The sequence below is a fragment of the Castanea sativa genome, chromosome 5 (assembly GCF_040712315.1).
Source record: "Castanea sativa cultivar Marrone di Chiusa Pesio chromosome 5, ASM4071231v1".
Lineage (NCBI taxonomy): Eukaryota > Viridiplantae > Streptophyta > Magnoliopsida > Fagales > Fagaceae > Castanea > Castanea sativa.
This window is the reverse complement of record NC_134017.1, coordinates 27,775,482-27,794,472: the sequence shown is the minus strand read 5'-3', so window position 1 is coordinate 27,794,472 and position 18,991 is coordinate 27,775,482. Positions and strand designations below refer to the sequence as shown.

The 18,991-nt window shown below is 37.3% G+C and overlaps 1 protein-coding gene across 1 annotated transcript; it reads right to left on the bottom strand.

Moving 5' to 3' along the window:
• Positions 1-490: 490 nt before the first annotated feature.
• Positions 491-15,656, bottom strand: LOC142637052 (pre-mRNA-processing-splicing factor 8A). Its single transcript, XM_075811340.1, has 25 exons — positions 15,155-15,656; positions 13,940-14,063; positions 13,720-13,812; positions 13,152-13,542; positions 9,762-10,248; positions 8,850-9,640; positions 8,466-8,734; positions 7,980-8,294; positions 7,587-7,891; positions 7,028-7,482; positions 6,776-6,902; positions 6,016-6,257; positions 5,804-5,927; positions 5,534-5,723; positions 5,341-5,448; positions 5,001-5,254; positions 3,775-4,391; positions 3,580-3,686; positions 3,241-3,495; positions 2,636-3,109; positions 2,138-2,299; positions 1,755-1,952; positions 1,395-1,673; positions 1,039-1,281; positions 491-917 (listed from the first exon to the last, which is right to left on the bottom strand). The coding sequence occupies exons 1-25, from the start codon at positions 15,394-15,396 to the stop codon at positions 723-725; spliced, it is 7,047 nt and encodes a 2,348-aa protein (XP_075667455.1). The 5' UTR covers positions 15,397-15,656; the 3' UTR covers positions 491-722.
• Between the last annotated feature and the right edge of the window lie 3,335 nt (positions 15,657-18,991).

The following is an 18,991-nucleotide window of genomic DNA, read 5'->3' as shown; positions in this document are numbered from 1 at the left end:
CATTAATCAAAAAGTCTCAAAAGTAGGGAGTTCGCACAAATAAACAGAGGGCGTTTGGATTGGCGTCCGCGTTCACATCTGAGTTTTGTGTCTTTTTTTTTTTTTTTTCACGCGTCTGTCACTGTTTATTGGTTATGAACAGTAATTTTAGGCTAATAAACAGTAATTTTTTATATAAACATTATTTTTTATCCATTTAAAAATTATTTTACTACAGTATTTTTAATTTTTAGCAATAAGTTTTATCTAAACACACTCATAAACGTCATTATCCTTTCCAAAAAAAAATATAATAACAAACATCATTATTACATATAGAGATTGTGCAAGTTTTATTTTTATATTTTCTTTGAGCATACGTGCAAGGCCTCATATTCTGAACGGGCAAGGCAACAACTAAATGCCTACATGCAGAAACCACCAACCATATTCCACCAAATGCAACACAAATGCCAAAGCAAACACTAACAAAAGAGGTGCGATTCGAGTCTTAAGCTTGAATTCGAATGTATGCACTTAAGATACCAAAATATTATATATACAAACGATTAGTTTACAATCGCTACAAAAAGCTTACAACCTCAATCTGGATATAATATATCCATCCATATCATGATATACATGATTATTACAACAACGGGCTCTACGATGTCTGTCCCAAGTGTGCAAATGAACTACATTTTCTAGTTGTAACTAACAATATCTGTTAATAATCTCGACTCCTATGTAAAGGTATCCTCACGATCTCCCTCAGCAAAAGTCTCTCCCTCTTCCAAGTTGCTGAACTCCAGGAAATGAGTTGGCCTGTGGTCTTCATGATAATACTCACGTGGTGTCCCGAGCTTGACCCCATACTTCATACTAGGTGCATGTTTCACCCCCATGAAGTTGTAATTCCATGGACCATTATCCGGCATCTAAGAAACAAAAGCCACAGAATGACCAAGTTAACTCCAAGAATGAAGACACATGTCAATACAAAATCCAATCAAAAGCATACCAACCAAAGCATACTTCAAAGACAGATGATGTTCTTACCATGTAGAAACCAAGGAAACGGTCACTAAGAAGCATTTGGACCTTCTCATAATGAGTGGGAAGGTAACCATGAGGATTGCTTCCAGTGTCCTTGTTGACACGGCCCCACTCATACCCTGATGGTGTCAACTTATATGCAGTTAGGGAGCAGGAACCTGGAGTGAAACTGCAGGTCAAAATAATGCACTTCTCCCCATCCCATTGCTTGTTATTTTCCAGGATCTTAGCATGACTTGTGAGATCCTGCAAGCAAAATCTCAGGTAAGATAACAAATCATGGACTTAAACCACTCTATGAGAAGAAAACCTTCAGCATTTCTATTTAATAAATAAAGCGTACTGGATTAGACAAATACCTGTGGTGATAACTGGGGAAGTTCATTAGGCTGTGTATGCATCCATCCCAAAGGTTCCAAATCATTCAGGAAATCATGCTCTGGGAGAGCTGATGGAAGATTGACTTGTTGATGGGTTCCCCACTGTGGTGGCATGGCAATACAGCGGATCTCCTTAACCTGAGGGTTGTCAGGGGGACTTATACCATACAAGTAACCAGCAATTTGTGTCCGCAGATCTGCCATGCAGATAAACTTCTTCAAAATGTTCTTTGGCATGATATAGGTATATCCTGTTTCCTGTATTATCAAGTATACTCCATTTCAGTAAATATAAACAATCAATGATTATCAGATATAATAGAGTAGGTAGATCAGCACCTTTATATCCTCTGAATTCACGTAAATATGATTGACACGAAGATAGAGGTTTGTTGCAGATATTGCTCTCACACGCCAATCAGTTTTAGACCCAAACGCAGCTTGCTCATATGGACTTGTGGTGGTTACAATAAGCTCATCACCATGCACATTTGTAGTCTTTGTTGTAACTGCTGTCAGCTGACTTGCTTCTTTCGCCTGATAATGTTACACAGAAGATGATCAACTTAATAACACACAACTGAGTTCAATAGACACGTCAAAATAGGAGATTCCCAAACAATATTTGCAAGAAACGCCATTTTTGTCCAGAGAGAATGCTAGTTTATATCAGGAACCAAGACAATGTTAAATCCAATAAGAAGCAGAAAAAGAAGCATCACCTGTTTCTCAATCTCAGCAATCTGTTGTCTCTGTTGAGAAGGAGGAGTAATCTCAGCTCCAAGTATAATATCACGGATCTCAGACTGTGTCAGAGCTGACGTATTCACATTGTTCTTCTTGGCATAATCCGACAGTATGAGATCTCTAAGAGCAACCTCAACCTGTACCATAAAATATATTAGCATAACACATCATTAAAGGGAAGCATGACCATCTGTTTATAAATAGATGTTTGATAGAGCGTTGTTATTGCTGCTGAACATATAATCAAAATTAGGAATCTGATTATGCCAAAAGCAGAACAGGATATGAATGAGTATTTTATAAATAAATTTATAAAGTACATCTCTGAAAATATTTGTCACAAAAAGTACAGACTTCTCTTACCTATATATTAAGGTGAAATATTTAGAGAGAAGAAAAAGTGACTTTTTTTTGGGGGCCTAAGCTACAAATCCAAGAAAAGAAATGTACACTATTACAATAATGGAGTTTACCTTCATCCATTGATCATCAGTGAGAGATGGCCAGATGTGGTGTGGCTCAGTAATGATTGTTTTGTCAGGCTTTAGTAACATCTTTGCCTTCTCATTGTTAACATGTAGCGCACGCAGGATCAGAATGAGTCGGGAAAATGCAGTGTATGAGGAAATACTTTTCAACCAATCATCATAAATGTTGAAAAGGACCATTTGCGGCTCTGTAGCCTTCAAAATCAGATCACCAAATTTCTCAATCTTCAAGCATGCTTGGAACGGAAGCTGCAGCTCACTTCCTTTGATAACTATGTTCGGGAAATCCAGCAAGTGAACCTCCAATGGATCCAGCATTCCCTTACGAGTCACAATAATTTGTTTTGGCTGTTCTTCAACAGGCAAAGACCGAACTAGAGCAGCAACTTCTTCTGCTGTTTTCCACTTGGCCAACTGACCAAGACGCTTTTGTCCAGCCCACACACTTGTGTGAATGACCTGCAAGAAATCATATCATGAAATAAATTTCCAGTGTCTGAGAGAGAGAGAGAGAGAGAGAGAGAGACTACTTAAAAGTATCATTGGAAGAAAAAATGAAAGAAAAAAAAGAAAGAAAAAGACAAACAGACCTTCAGGAACAGTTGTCCAGTCCTTGGATTGAATATAAAGATGGCACCATTGATGGGTTTTGTTGTAAGATTTCCCTCAAACGTCTTATGGATAGTAACACGATAGACATTTGTGTCATCAACAAACCAAATTATTTGATTGCTGAAGATCTCTCCATAATTCTGAGATGACAAATATGGTTCAGTGGGCTCAGAAGAATACAACTGTAAACCTTTCCTTATCCGCTCCCTCAAGACATATAAAGCTGGATTTGACTGTAAATGCACAAAGAACCATTAGTTCAATGCTACATGCCTACACTAATTTATAACATGAGAAAAAAAAATTAAGGTGTGCACCTTCATGATCTTATTCATGGCCTGCTGAAGCAGAGGCTTTGACCCAGGAAACCAATTACCAAATGCAGAATGCAAGTTGTATGCCAAATCAATTCCAATCATCACACCTGAAAGGATAGTTCAATGCTGATTACTTCAAACCAACAAAACTGAAGGATCGAACAGAGTAAAGCAAACAAAGAAAAAAAAGCATACCAGTAGGAGATGGATATATAGACATATTGTCTGTTGTATAATCCATAAATTTGGCCCGAGTGTAACGCTCAATATCATGAGAGTCATAATCTCCCCAGCGGAGCTGCACATCTATCCAGTACTTATTGCTTGCTTTCTGATCAAACACATCCTTTGGTTCAGCTACAAGACTAGGTTTTGACATCGGCCATCTATGTGCAGCAAAGAGAAGAATGTCTGCACAAGAGCTGTTCATTTTGTAACTCTTTCTTGGATGGATTGTTTCCTTCTGCACAGTTTCAATTTCCAAAGCATCCAACTCCTGATCCAAAACTTGACAAAGATCCATGACAACACTCTCATGGATTTTTTGCCACAAATGAGCACGGAAAATTTGAATCAGTGATATCTTCAAGGTAGGGATCTTCCCATGCATGAAGATTCCAGTTAGATCCAATTGGACTTGAAAACCCACATACACATTTGCTCTATTTATCGTAGGTGACCACCAAAGCGTAAACCTACGGTTAGGGATTTGGTTGAGACCAGATCTCTGAGCATTTGTCAGCTTCTTATACTTCATTGATTCCTCAAAACCAGATGCCTTTTCCCAGAAGAGACCTTCCCAAGTTGGAAAGCTGAAAATTTTTAGATAAGCAAAGTCAGTCAAATTTTTTTCTTCTTAAAAGCATATTAATTCAGGAGAGAAAGACAACCATAACTGTATAAATAATCACAACTATAGTAACAATTAGAAAAATAAATATTATATCTGTTCTTTATCATATCACACATACTTCTTTCAGATATGGTTCAGTCTCTAGAGCCAAAATAGCATTTCTGCCAACCTAAGGATGAACAAATCTTCCAATACAGAATCACAGATGCTAATGGAATTTTGGACCAAATAGCATTTCTGCCCCATAAGCTAAAAGTGAAAGGTAAGTCATGGGCTCAATCCACTAAGGATGTGTATTGTAATTACCTATCAAAAAAAATCTTACAATATAACAAACCAGATGGAAGGCCAAGTTCAACTTTTGTTACAATTATGAACTACAGTGCAATAAACTCTAACCTACAATGTTACTATGTGTATTAACCAACCAGATGATATATGTTGAATTGTCCCTTTCACATCACCTATTTGCAGAATAGATTCATGTGCAATCCTAATATATTTATGATAATGACAACAACAACGACTGTAACTACTACTGTAAACAAAATCAAAACAGTATACTCACTATGTTCCTTTGAATAAGGTATGCTCAAGAATTCCCTCAACACCACCCAAAGCTTGAATGACATCAGTTCGATAGTTGTTCAAGTTCCAAAGTTTCCCGTCATGCCTCTGGTGTGTCCACCAGAAAGGGTTCTGTTTTAAAACTTGGTACTGTTTGAAGTCAGTACGCACCCTCCATCCTTTGTCATATGCCAATGTGTGTCGGTCCTTCTGAAACAAAGTGTTTATGCGAGGTATGCCCCTGTCCCATGAATCCTGTCCAAAGAATTGAGAAAGCCATTAGAATAGATGACTTTTGTATAAGTCCTAATATATATATATATAAAGGTATAAATACTAACTTCCAAATCTTCAAGGGTCAAACGCCTATTTTGAGCCTGAGCTTCCTGCCTCTTCAATGCATATTCTGCCCAAACACGTTGTGAATCTATGAACTCACTCTCCCATGGCTGTCAAGAAACCAATATGCTGTCAAAAAATTGAAGAAAATACACAAGCACACCATATACATATGAAGAGTGAATCTTAAATTACCTGTATATATCGATAAAGATTTGGAATCAGCTGGTCCTCTTCATGGCTCATTCCACTCCTAAAGTGAGTTACACCAACGTCTGTCTGCTGGCTGTAACGGAGGTCACTTTGTGGAATCAATATATGACCCATAGAAAGCATGCCAAGTCCTCCAATTTCCTTTGGAGTGTAGAAAATGACAGGAGGGAACCTGAAGGCAGGTTGAGTTTCATCAGTACCAAGATTAAATTTCAACTAGAATATATTATTTTATGTGACCAATAACTTTACCTGCTAGGCATCTTTGAGTTCAACCCAATCTTAATACGGGTTTGGATTTTATTTTCACATTTAACCAGCAAATCCAACAGCTCTTGAGTATGCACAGTGGCTTCACGGAAATAAGTCATGAGACCTATTTAAAAAAATAAAAACCATTCATAAAAATCCTCATGAAGTCAAACAACAGTAACAAGGCAGAATAAAAATTTCAAAATAAATACCTATCAAGGCTGTATTCCATTTATTGACAATTTTTGTAAATGTTGTGGATCCTGAAGACATAAGAATCTGCCTCACACGATTCTCAAACACCTTCATGTGCTCATCATCAACCCGCAAGAAAGCAACTGCAGTCCGTTCTTTGGTCTGTTCATTCTGCAGATTCCAAACACCATCTCTTGTATTACTGAAAGCTTCTTGGGTCATCCTTATTTTAGGAAGTATCCGAACTTCAAACCCACACCTAAAGATCAAGGAGGAGAGGAGATGTTTCAGACAACAGGTCCATTCATCAAAAAACACACATCACAATCATAACCTGACAAACCTCTTTGAGATTGAGCCTAGAGAGGCAAAGAAAACAGAATGGGTCCTAAGATTCGGAAACCTCTCCTATAAGATCATATACAACATATAACAAAGGCTCACCCAAAACGCAGAACAAATTAATTAAAATTTTAGGTTCAGAAACAATTTCTCAGCATTGAATAAGGTCTGGAGCAACACTGAACTAATTCTGTTTGTTGAGATTCACATTTTGAATTGTCAAGTAAAATATTCAGGAGCTACCAGTATGAGAGATAGAAAAGGCAGACAGACCAGCGCAAAAGAAATTCCAAGTATCAATTAAAAAAAATATCCAAGCAACATTGAACACATGATCATTGCTGGAAAACATAGGTCCAACACAAGAAACAGATAAAATATATATATATATGCACACACACATACAAAATAATGTAGCTAGTTAGATAAACATACATGCTGAAAAGCAAGTTTGGATTGTCCTTGCTGTATACAGAAACAAAACTGTTCTCCCACTCCAATGTAGTGATGCTTCGAGGAAGACGGTTCTTCATATCCCAGAAAACACTCCTCCCAAGATTTACTGTAAGGAGAATTTAGAAAAGATTCATGACATACATTATTTTTAACAATAATGAAAGCCATGGCATCATTCGCTTAAAAATGATAAGTCAAAACTCTAAAGAAAGAAAAGAATGAGATACATACCATCGTGTTTCATGAGCCTCATTCTTGCATCTCTAGGCCAGCACTTCTTGTTGTTATATCCAACCATATTTTCATTGTTAGGATCAGGATGCTCGGTAAGATACCGCTGGATAAGGTCTCGAGCCTCTTCGTGGGTGAAGCGGAACAATATGTGGACCCTGTCTATGTATCGAGAATAAAGCCGAATAGGGTGACGTGTCTCAACTTTCGTGTCCCAATAAGTAATGAACTCATTAGGCATCTGTGGGGGCCCAGCAATCTCACTAGCTCGAGTCAATCCAAGGAGCAAGAGATCCAGCACAAGTCCGTAATACTGTACAACAAAAGAAGCAAACTGGAGACCACGGATAAGACCATATGAGTTTGTGTGACTCATATCCTTGTAAGACAACACAACATTGTTCTTTGCGGTGACATAATCAGCAATGTTGTGGTCAAGAACCAATCGCAAGAGCCTGCAACGCCACAGTAAAAAATACGTAAATAGATAACTAGATAATAATTCAAGAACTCTAAAAATCCACTGATTACAGTTGCAAAGGGGCCAACCATTACATACCTGTTTAACATTGTCAAGTCAATCTTCTCAAAGAACTTTTCAAACTTTGTTTGAAGCATCACCACACATTGGCCATCACTTGTGTCCCATACTCCTTGTAAATTGTTTATACCCTGACACCATTTATAAACCAAAAGTGGGGGAGGCTCTGAATCTGCAGGCTTGATCCAATTCGGAAAAAGATGGCGTTTGTCACCTTCATACCATAAATATTGATCAAGATATGCATCTGTAATCTTCTCAAGAGGCTCAATCTCATAAACTGGAATGAGATAACTGTACAAATCCATAAATTCTATGCCAACCTACAGGGGAAAAAAAACTCAGTTCAAACTCATTCTACTAGGTTGTGAAGTACAAAGGACAGATTGATGCATTAATCAAAAAACTTACTTCTTTGAATGCACGCTGAGTGAGCAGGTGACGCTTAATTCGTGACAGTGCTTCATGTGGATTATCATAGGCTTGTTCAATAAGACCCAACTCTTCTCTTTGAAGCTGGTTTAACCTCACAGCTACACTATAAGATTCCTTCAACCGCTCCAGAGCAAGGATAAGAAGTTTTGTGTCATGCTTATATGATAATGGAGGGAACGGGATGGGAGAGAACTTTCTTGACTCCAACCAATGCACTGTCGTAGTGTAAATGGCAACTGCTTCTTCTGGTGTGACATATGGACCGTCTTTCAAGTAGTTGTGTTGTCGTTCCTATAACAGTTGAAAATGAAAATTGAAAGACAAATAAGATAGAGAAGAAACACATGTATTCAAAGACAATTGAAAAAGAAAAAGGCCAATAACTCCTTCAGAAAAATGTGCACCCGCACATATTATGTGGTGGAAGTTTACACAAAAGAATGAAGAAGTTAGTATCTGCACCTGTTCTGCCTTCAACCAAAGACGAGTCAGTCTTCCAAGATTCTTCCGACAAACTGTCTTATCGACAGTGGCTCCTCTTTTTATACGCTCACGGTTATAGTGGGCAACATTTGTCCACCAGTCAGCTTTTGACTTCACATAACGAAGAATCATGTTCTCAATGGGAACTGGCAAACCAGGAACCTTCCAGGGAATATTTGCTTTCCAACATCTCCATGCCTCACTGAGATGCTGCAATATTGTTCGGGCTTTATTCTGCTTAATGCCCTCTGCAATTCAATAATACAATGTTGGAATCACAAAGACAATAACAACCAAAATATAAGAAATTAAGGGGAAAACCACAAGCCAAAAAGAAATACAATAGGTTGAGTCAAAGATTACCTGGCATAGCATCAAGAACATCATGCATAACAGCTGCTCTTAGTTCCAAATCAAAGTGGCTTTCAACACGTTGCTTAGTAACAGTCTTAGCCACTCCTTTCGAATGGCGCCCTTCAAATTGCCGTGCAAGTAAATTCCCTAACCACCGTTCCAGGAGAGGCACTATACCACGTAGAAAGAACAACCACACTCTCCACATTGGAGCCCAAAACCCACATCCAGGTCCTTTCCCAACTGGACCAGTATTGAACCGATAGTAGATCAAGTGTTTCAAGTCTTTGCACATTCTGATCTGCCGCATAAGCCTATATTTGTAACGGTACATGCCGGTCAGTTGACCAACATGAGAAAATGTATATTGCAAGCCATCGGCCAATTGGAAGGCATCCACATTACCCAGGCGAAACTGGATATTGGCATCAACCACAAGCTTTGTCAAGCGCAGAATTTCACGACACAGATGGAAAGCATTACCAAAACGTGACTTCTTGCGCTCTTTTGTAGTGAGGGTCTTCACCGGCTTCAGATTGAAATTATAATCAAGGTGGAGGTAATTTAAATTTTTCCTATGTATCAGCAGATTTAGCATGTTATAGCCCTGCTTACAAACTTGAAGACCAGCTTCAGCCCAATCAAGTTCTGTGGTTTGGAAAAACTTAGTTGCTTGAAGAGATCGGAACAAGTGCTTCTTCTTTTGAGCCTTAGGAGGTCTGTGATGCAGTTCATTCAACACAAAGCATTTTAGCAATTTTTGATAGCTGACTCGAACTTTAACCGGATAGGATGGAGGACTGCAAAAGCGAAGGCAGGGATCAACTTAAATGATATTTAATATGTACTAGATAGTTCATATGCTTTATATACGCCAGAGCAACATAAATAAAATAAAATAAAAAACCATAAAGAACTCACCAATGCTCTTTATACCACTCCGACACAAGAGGGATGTCTTCTGCACGTCTCATCCGACCAGATCTCATGTTAAAAGGGCGTGGGGCAAACAATAAGGAAATTCCAGCAGCTGTGGTGTCAGTATAAAGTTGAGTGTCCCTCAGCAGAGGTTCCACCCCTTCCGGCAAGAAGAAATCATCATCATCCTCATCATCACGAATTTTCTTTTCATGCCGCTCCTTGTTAATGCTAATTATTGGGTTTATTAAGGGATCATAATAAAAAGCAGGTAAATCAGGATCCTCGGTTTTTATGTACATGATCATGGGAGTGTGATACACGCACAGCTTTACTTTCCTTGGTCTATTGTTGTAGAGATGAGGGAATGCAATTCTGTATTCTGTCCGGAGAGGTGATCGAATAATTAGCTTGTTAATATCATTGAACTCATTCCAATCCTCATCACCTTTCTCCATGTCACGATACAAAGGCTCAAATTTAGGTCCACCTGCATAAGTGAAACTAATTAAATACAAACTCAAACCACACTTATGAACACAATTGAAGGCCAACAGAAAGCAATCTAACAGCAACTCTCAAAGTATATCCAACCTTAATTGTAACCAAATTGATTATCTTCACAATAAGGATACTAGATTACCTAGCATATAAAATTTCAAAATCATCACATAACTCACTTTTTCTTTTCCATTTAGTTCCCCCTTTTCAGATAAGTAAATAATAACAACAATAATTTTTACAAATTCCGATGATATCAAATTATTTACTAAGTTCCAAACACTGGGTAATAATAGGACCACAGCACAGCATACAACCAACTGCCAGCACAACTGTATACCAGCATGGCAAATGAACCAAGTAATATAGATTGAAAAAAGAAAGCCAACCTGAGCACACAGCAGATCTCTTAAAATTAAACAGCCTCTAAACCATCATAACACATCATAAGAAGCTTTTTTTATTCTATATTAAGTAATAGATCAAAAGAAGCCCAATTTAATAATTGATATCACATCACACCATAGAAGAAATTCAAGAGATATAAAGCTCTTTCCTGAGAAAAATTGGGGTGTCTAGTTGCAGCCCTCTAAAAACGAACTACAAGGCTAAAGCTGAAATTTGGAGTTTTTAGGAGAAACATCTACTGCTTTATCTAGAACTTTAACACAATATTTCTTACCCAAAAAAATTAGAACTTTAACACGCTATTCACTGTAATTTCTCATTAACTCAAAAACACTAAAGACCTTTTCAACTAAAGCTCTCTATCTCAAAAGAGCTATCTCTTACAACAATGCCAAACAGGCACCATATGGCACTAATGGTATTCCTTACCACCCCAACCAGTTATTAGAGTATTCTAGCCATATGATATATAACTAGCCTCATCACACGCTATATGCAAGCTCATATACTCTTTTTTCTTTGTAAATTTTTTCCATTAATCCCGATTCAGGGTTTATACATTTGTCCCATGAGACAATTGCATTACAACCTATCCTTAAAATTAATTTAGACCATCAAAATGTGTATATACAGAATTACATCCAACCAAATTGCATAATAATTCACTACATTATGCTATGGTACAAATTCTTATGCAAAAGTAAATACAGATTATGAAGAATAAATGGATTTATGTCTTTCATTGCCTATTCAAATTGTTTCCCACAAAAATTGCTATCCTATAGAATATACTACTAAATCAATGGTTTATGTACATTTGATATAAAATGTATTACAATTTGCAGCTTTAGGGACTACTGTCACTACTCATGGCAATACAATTCAACCAAGCACTGGCTGTTGTAACAGGCCCACATCACTCTTCTCACTTTCCTACCACTTGCTAAGTTTGTGTCGTTGTCATTCTCTCCATGGGATTTCCTTAATTACAACACTACAGAAAAAATAAATTATGCAACGCTGGCCATCACTCTCGATCAGTGTTGGCTTCCTTGGCCTTGGTTGTGGTTTTAAGGTTATATTCCCTTTTGTTGATATTGTTTGGATGATTTTCCCCCACCCTCTGAACACCTCCCCCCCTCCCCCAACCTCTTTACCAGTTTGGAAACTTTCTTTCATAACAGATTGTTCACTACAAAATAAACTGATTTTTTTTCCAAAATTTGTTTTGGTTTATTACCCCCATCTCCTTGGAAGTTTAGATTAGATGTAATTTGATAATCAAACCTCCTTCTCTAGCCCACCCATCACAACCTTTATCCACAATAGCTTTTTGTTGTCGTTGTGGCACATTTGCCACCAAAATGTCACCTCCAGCTAGCACAAAAACAGAGGAGAATACAGACGTTCCTTCTTTAGCATTGTCTGGCCATGCACTTTCAATTGGATTTTTTTTACATTGATTTTCCCATCTCACTTTGGAATAGATAGATATTCTTTCCAAAATTTGTAAAAGCTGAAAGCCTTTTGGGGATTTGATTATGCATTATGTTTGATTTTTTTAATCAAAGGAAGAATTGGATTGGTAGCTTGGGAGGGTTGCTCAAAACATTTCTGAAAAGTAAAGATGACATGAAAAGTTGCTATTAAAGATAACACTGATAGTACAAATGACTTTTTAATATTCTACCCTTTCAATATAATAGTGATTGAGTGTTTGCCTTGAAAGTTCCATGGAAAAGACACAAGTCAGGGCAATGAGAATAACCAGCAACAAAACAAATATCAATCAGATAGTAGACACAACCAAGGCAGCACCCTTGTTGGTTTTATTGTAGTGATTATCAGGTTCCTCTTGGAAATTCTTTGTGAAATCAAGCTAGCATTTTTGTTGTTAGATTTCTTGGAGTGATGATGACATTGGTTATTAGAAGGGCACCATTTTTTCAGTTGTGTGGTAGTGTTCTTTTTAGAAACAGATAGTAGCAACTTAAAAGCAAGAGTGGAGAGATGTACATTGGTGTAATTCTAAGTTGTAGCAACTGGTCTTTAATGGGGAAGTTTGAGTTTGCATAACCACTTGATAATAGGTTTCAAATTTTCTAGGGTTGTTTTGTGCTAATGAATTTAATTTATGCCCTTTGAGCTTATTTCATTAAAGGACAAGTTTCAACCATACTATAAGGTTACTTTTGAGATTTACTGGAAAGTGGACACCAAGCATTTCCAATGCATTGAGTGTTTAAATTTCTGTATCTCCTTCATTTATTCCTCTCTTTATTTGCATGTATAGTGAGGGGGGGTAGGAGTAGACTAAAATATACTATAGGGTTATTTTTGAGAGTATCCAAATCTGGACACCAAAAATTCTACTCCAATTATATACAGAGATTATCAAAGAAGATATTTGACAGCACCAAAGAACTCAGAAGAAAAGCAAAACATTAAAAATAAAATGAAAAGAAGAGAGAAAGGAAGACATACCAGGTATACACATATTCAATGCTTTGGCTGTAAAAAACGACTCCATGTCAAACAAGTAGAAATAGTTGCGGTCAATTAAGTCAGAAAGCAACTGCCCTGCAAGCCGATGAAGAGTTGCCATGATAGGAAGAGAGAGATGCCATTTCCGATAACTTGGACCATTTATAAGCTTTGTTTTCACAAGAGGTTTATGGTCATAAAACCAAGTATATACAGCAGAATCCTCTTCTTCATCCAACTCTAATTGGATAGGCTCCAGAGGATCAACATCTAGAAGATTATCAGCATAGTCCAATGGAGGTTCCTCATCATCGAATGGTGGAAACCGCATTCTCTTGAAATGCCGACGATCCCTCTTCTCCCTTCGCATCATGATCCACATTGTACCCCACTGTAAAATTTTATGATTCGATCAGCCATCATCGTTGAAAGGGATAATGACAATATGATAACAATACAGCACAATATTTATGGCACAGATATCCATACCATCGTTGACCTCTCATGATCTCCTCATGAACTAAAAAAGAATATCCTCAGAAGGGAAGGGAAGGGAAGAGAAACAAACCTGAGCCAAATATATAGGTTCAACAACCCATGGTATTTCGTTCACAAATGTAATAGCCCCAGAAATATGGTACAAAACCTTCACATCGCGGACCTAGAACCACAAATGTAGCAAGGAAACTTTAGCAAGGGGAAACACATAAGACACATTCTAAGCATAAAAATAAATAAATCAATCAATAAAAATCTAAAGAAATGAAAAAGAAGCAAAGAAGGCATACCTGCTCCCATGGCATAGGCATATTCTCAAGAAGCTTGTAAACTGCATGTGGAATGAATTTAAGGGCTCCAAGATAGACACGTTTATCATGACGATATTTCTTAGAGGACATGTCCCCATGGTCTCTGTCAAAGAGAACACAAAAACTCATGGTGACCAACTGTATTAATCCCACAGTTACACAAACATACTTTTTAAGATAACAACGGAAGGGAATACAGGGGGTAAAACTTTAAATGAAAAGGAGTATAGAAATATATCAAACAATATACATTAAATAAAAAAACAAGAAGCTTCCATAATATAGCAAGGCGTGAGACAAAATCTATTACTTGGGGACATTTTAAAAATAAATACCATGAGCGAAAGAAGAAAGGCAGACTAAGAGAGAGAGAGAGAGAGAACAATGATTTCAACCCACCAGAAAAGAACAATGATTTCACATCCTAAAATATAGTATCAATATCTCTTCTCTTTTCAGCCATTAAATTCATACTTCAGCGAAACCAACATCCACATCAAAAAAATGTTTAAACTTATGACACCAAAATGAAAGGTAGAAAAACGACACATGAAATCACATACTATAACATCAAAAGAATCCCAAATCAAACAGAAGAATGAAAACCTGCCTGCCTAACAAACTACTTGGATCATGTATACAGGCTTTCTAGGAACTCCATTTCTTATAATAGTACCCCGGGAAAAAAAAATTTAATAAATCAAGTACCCAAATATAACATCCAACAGCTACTCACCTAACTATCTTCAATGCTAAAAACACACGATTAGATTCACAAAATCACCAATAGGTTTTAGCTTAAATGGTACCTCCTCCCCTTTCAGAGAAGGGTCAATTATAACTTATAGATAATATAACCAATCATCCAACTAAGCTCAAACAAATCATACAAAATTGTGCTTATATACATGTGTGTGTATGTTTACGTATGAAATCGTGTAATACTATTAACAAATAGGAAATAAGTAAAAACCCCATCAAAATCTTCACTGAAAATACCAAATTATAATCCAGAACTACCCCAATAATCAAGTACCCACATACAAAATCCTATAACTACTCACCTAAACTATCTCCTATCCCTAAAAAATACACATAATTAAATCACCAGTGATTAAAAAAAAAAGTAACAGCAATTCAAAATCTTTCAACAAACACTCCAAATAAGCTGTCAGGAAAAGGAAAAGCTCTGACCTAATGATCTTCCTGACGTGCTCAGGAGGCATGTCCTCCTTCTGCGTCTCGACGAACCCGAACTTCCGCTTGTCGCTGTACCGCTTCGAATTGAGCTGCTGCCATTTCCTGGCCTTCTCTTCGAGCCGCGCCTCGGCCTCGGCCGGCGAAGGCAGCACCGTGTACGAGGGCTGCGCTGCCGGCGGAGGAGGAATGGACGAGCCAGTGGTCCCCGGCGGCGCAATCTGGCCGCTGCTCCACATGGTGGAGAACGAGGTCCTAAAACCCTAGCAAAACCTAATGAAAAGAAGAAACCGAAGTATAGTGCGTGTGGATTTGAAGGTTAGTTAGTGTATGAGAGGGTTTTGGTTTGTAGGGTTAGGTCTGAATAAGAAGAATGAGAGGGAAGTCTCAAAGCTTCCTTCAATGGCGGTTTCTAGGGTTTTGGGGATTTGTGTGTGAGAGTCTCTTTCTCTCAGTGAGGAAGAGAAAGAGAGAGAGAGTGAGAAAATAGATAGAAAATGGGTGTGGATTTATTGGTTTATATTTTATATTTTTTGGGAGATGGATATATGGCTGTGGCGCGTGACTTGGGGGTATTGGGTGTTCACTTGGGTTTGGGCATTGTGTTGTTCATTGGTTGGATTGGTAGGATTGGGCCTTGGAAAAGCAAGAGGTTATCTATAGTTTCTCTAATTTTATTTTATTTTAATATAATAAAAATTAGAAACTATAATTTTTCTATTTTAATTTGAAAAATGTTAACGGATACCCTTAAAATAATGGTCATAATCTAGTTAAAGAAAGTTTTTATGAGGAAAAAAAAAAGTAATTAATGTTTTGACATTTTTTCCATTTTTCATAAAAATAGTGTCAAAACTTTCCTAAAATAAATTATTAACTATTGTTTTAAGGGCACCAGCGTTAGCATGACCCTTTTAATTTTAACCAACTAAAAAATCATGTTTTACTTTACATAAGTAACATAACTACTTGTACAATACATTACATTAAAATAACTTTTTCTAAGTTTTTTTTTTCTATACACAATTGAACTTTTAAAAAAAAAAAAATTACCACCACACACCTTTAGTACAATGGTCACTCTACAAATATAAATACTTGTAAAGTATGAGAGGCAAAAGTCAGGATTCAAATCTCTAGAAAGGAACTTCACACACATATACATTTAGATTATGCTAAACTAGAAATTCTATCTTGTATTAAAAAAAATAAATAAAAATAAATAAAACCACTCATTTCATAACACAAAACTAATCCCAAGCTGTTATCATTGATAAGATTCATTGTCATTCTTACCATGCTGTTGCCAATCAATAGACCTTTAGTTGACTTGTGTTCAAAAAATAAAACGCCAAAAGCAAAGGGCAAAGAGAAGTTCTAGTAGTCGTTGTTCTCACCACATTACTGCCAACGTCTTGATTGATCCCATCATTGATTTCACCATATGAGTGATAAGGTAGTACCAAATACAAAAAAATAAAATAAAAATAAAAATAAAAATTTGTGCGAAATACAAAACAAATTTTATAAGAGAGCAAAGGAGATAGAGTGCAAAAGAGGGAAGACGAACTAACAAGATGGCTAGTGGAATTCTCAATTATTGGATTAGGTGTTCCTATCTTTCAAAGTTGAAAAAATAAAATCTATTCCGCTAAGTACCATTTCACAACCAGATTTCTTATTGTTAGAAATACTGAATTCAATAGTATTATATTTCTCAATTAAAAAATATACATGTGTGCCTTTATATAGGAAGTATAGGAGTGCAGTACAAGTAAATGTATAGTACAAGAACGTGTGCTATATAAGTAATCTAGTTAGGCCTAAAGCCTATAACACTATACACATTAACAGCCCCCCTCAAACTTAAGGTGGATATGAGACCAACTTGAGGTTGTTAACCAAAGTACGAAGGCGTCCCTTAGGATGTGACTTGGTGAAGATATCTGCAAGTTGATCTATAGATGAGACTGAGATTAACTTAAGAGCACCATGGACAAGATAATAACCAATAAAATGACAATCGATCTCGATGTGTTTAGTTCGTTCATGGAAGACATCATTGTGAGTAATATGAATGACACTCTTGTTGTCAGAATAAAGAGGAGTGGCAGAGGATGTAAACATACCTAAGTCATCGTAGTCTAAGAAGCTCAGATATGGTATCAACAAGGATACGATATTCTACTTCAGAATTGGAGCGGGCCACATGAGTTTGTTTTTTCTTTGCCAAGAAATCAGAGAAGAACCAAGAAGAAAGCAATAACTAGTGGTAGACCTGTGATCAGTGGGATCTTTTGCCCAATCAGCATAAAAAAATACACGGAGAATAAGAGGAGACTGAGCAGAGTAGAAAAGACCATGGAAGAGAGTGCCCTTTAGGTACCGAAGAATGCGCAGAACAGCAGTATAGTGAGTCAATCGTGGAGCAAATAGATACTGGCTCACCTGGTGAACAACATAGGAAATGTCTGGACGAATAATAGTAAGATAAACTAAACTGCTAACTAAGCGTCTGTAAAGAGAGGGATTAAACAACGGTTTCTCCCTAAAGGAGTTAAATGCGCATTAAGTTCAACTGGAGTATCAACAGTTTTGCTATCAGTGAGTTCAACTCGAGACAAGAGTTTAGAGGCATACTTCGCTTGAGTAATGTAAAGTCCATCTGTAGAATAAGTGATTTCAAGACCGAAGAAGTAGCCAAGACGTCCAAGATCTTTCATCTCAAACTACTGACTGAGAAAATTCTTGAGTTTTTGAATGCCACTGAGGTCATCACCAGTTATGATCATATCATCTACATACAGGAGAAGTAAAATAGTGTCTTTGTTAGTGCGATGAAGAAATAAGGAAGAATCATAATGACTGGCCATGTAACCTAAGCGAGAGATGGTAGAGCTGAATTTGGCAAACCAAGCTCGTGGAGCTTGTTTAAGGCCATAAAGTACACGTCGAAAATGACAAACCTTGTTTGATTCAACAAAGAGACTAGGAGGAGGTTGCATATGAACTTTTTCACTTAAATCCCCATTAAGGAATGCATTTTTGACATCCATCTGGAAAAGGTCCCATTTACTAGCAGCAGCAACAACTAAAAGGGCACGAACAAAGGAGATACAAGCAACCGGAGCAAAAGTCTCTTTATAATCAATCTCATACTCCTGTGTAAAATCTTTAGGTCTCTTTATAATCAATCTCATACTCTTGTGTAAAATCTTTTGCAACAAGACGAGTTTTGTAGCGTTCAATGGATCCACTTACAACTAACCACAGATTTCTGAGGGAGAAAAGTGACCAAGTCCCAAGTATGGTTTTTAGATAATGTATCAAGTTTCTCTTTCATTACAATCTTCCATAAAATGGTTAGTGGAAGCCTCACGATAGGTGTGAAGCTCGTGTAGTGTAGCAAGGGTAGTGTAACAATGATAGTCAAGCAAATGTGCAGGAATGAATCTTACTCGAGTTGAGTGACAAGGTGAAATGTCTTGTGCATGATCTTTAGGCGGAGCAAGAGCAGGGGACCCAAGCTCAAGGTTGGGTAGCTCATCTTCAACTTGTTCATTAAAGGGGGAACTAGGAAAGGGATCAAGGATATCTGGTGGTTGGACAGAGAAGTCTATAGAAGAATCAGAGCAGCTACAAGAGGATCAGAGCAACTATAGAAGGGTCAGGAGCAGCTATAGAAGGAACACGTGCCTCATCTAAAAATAGATCTAAGATAGAGGAGGAAGATAGAGAAGCACAAAAGTGAGAGAGCTTGACAAAGAGGCGATGTTCCCAAAAGACAACATTTTGGGAGATACGAAGATGATGAGAAATAAGATCATAATACCG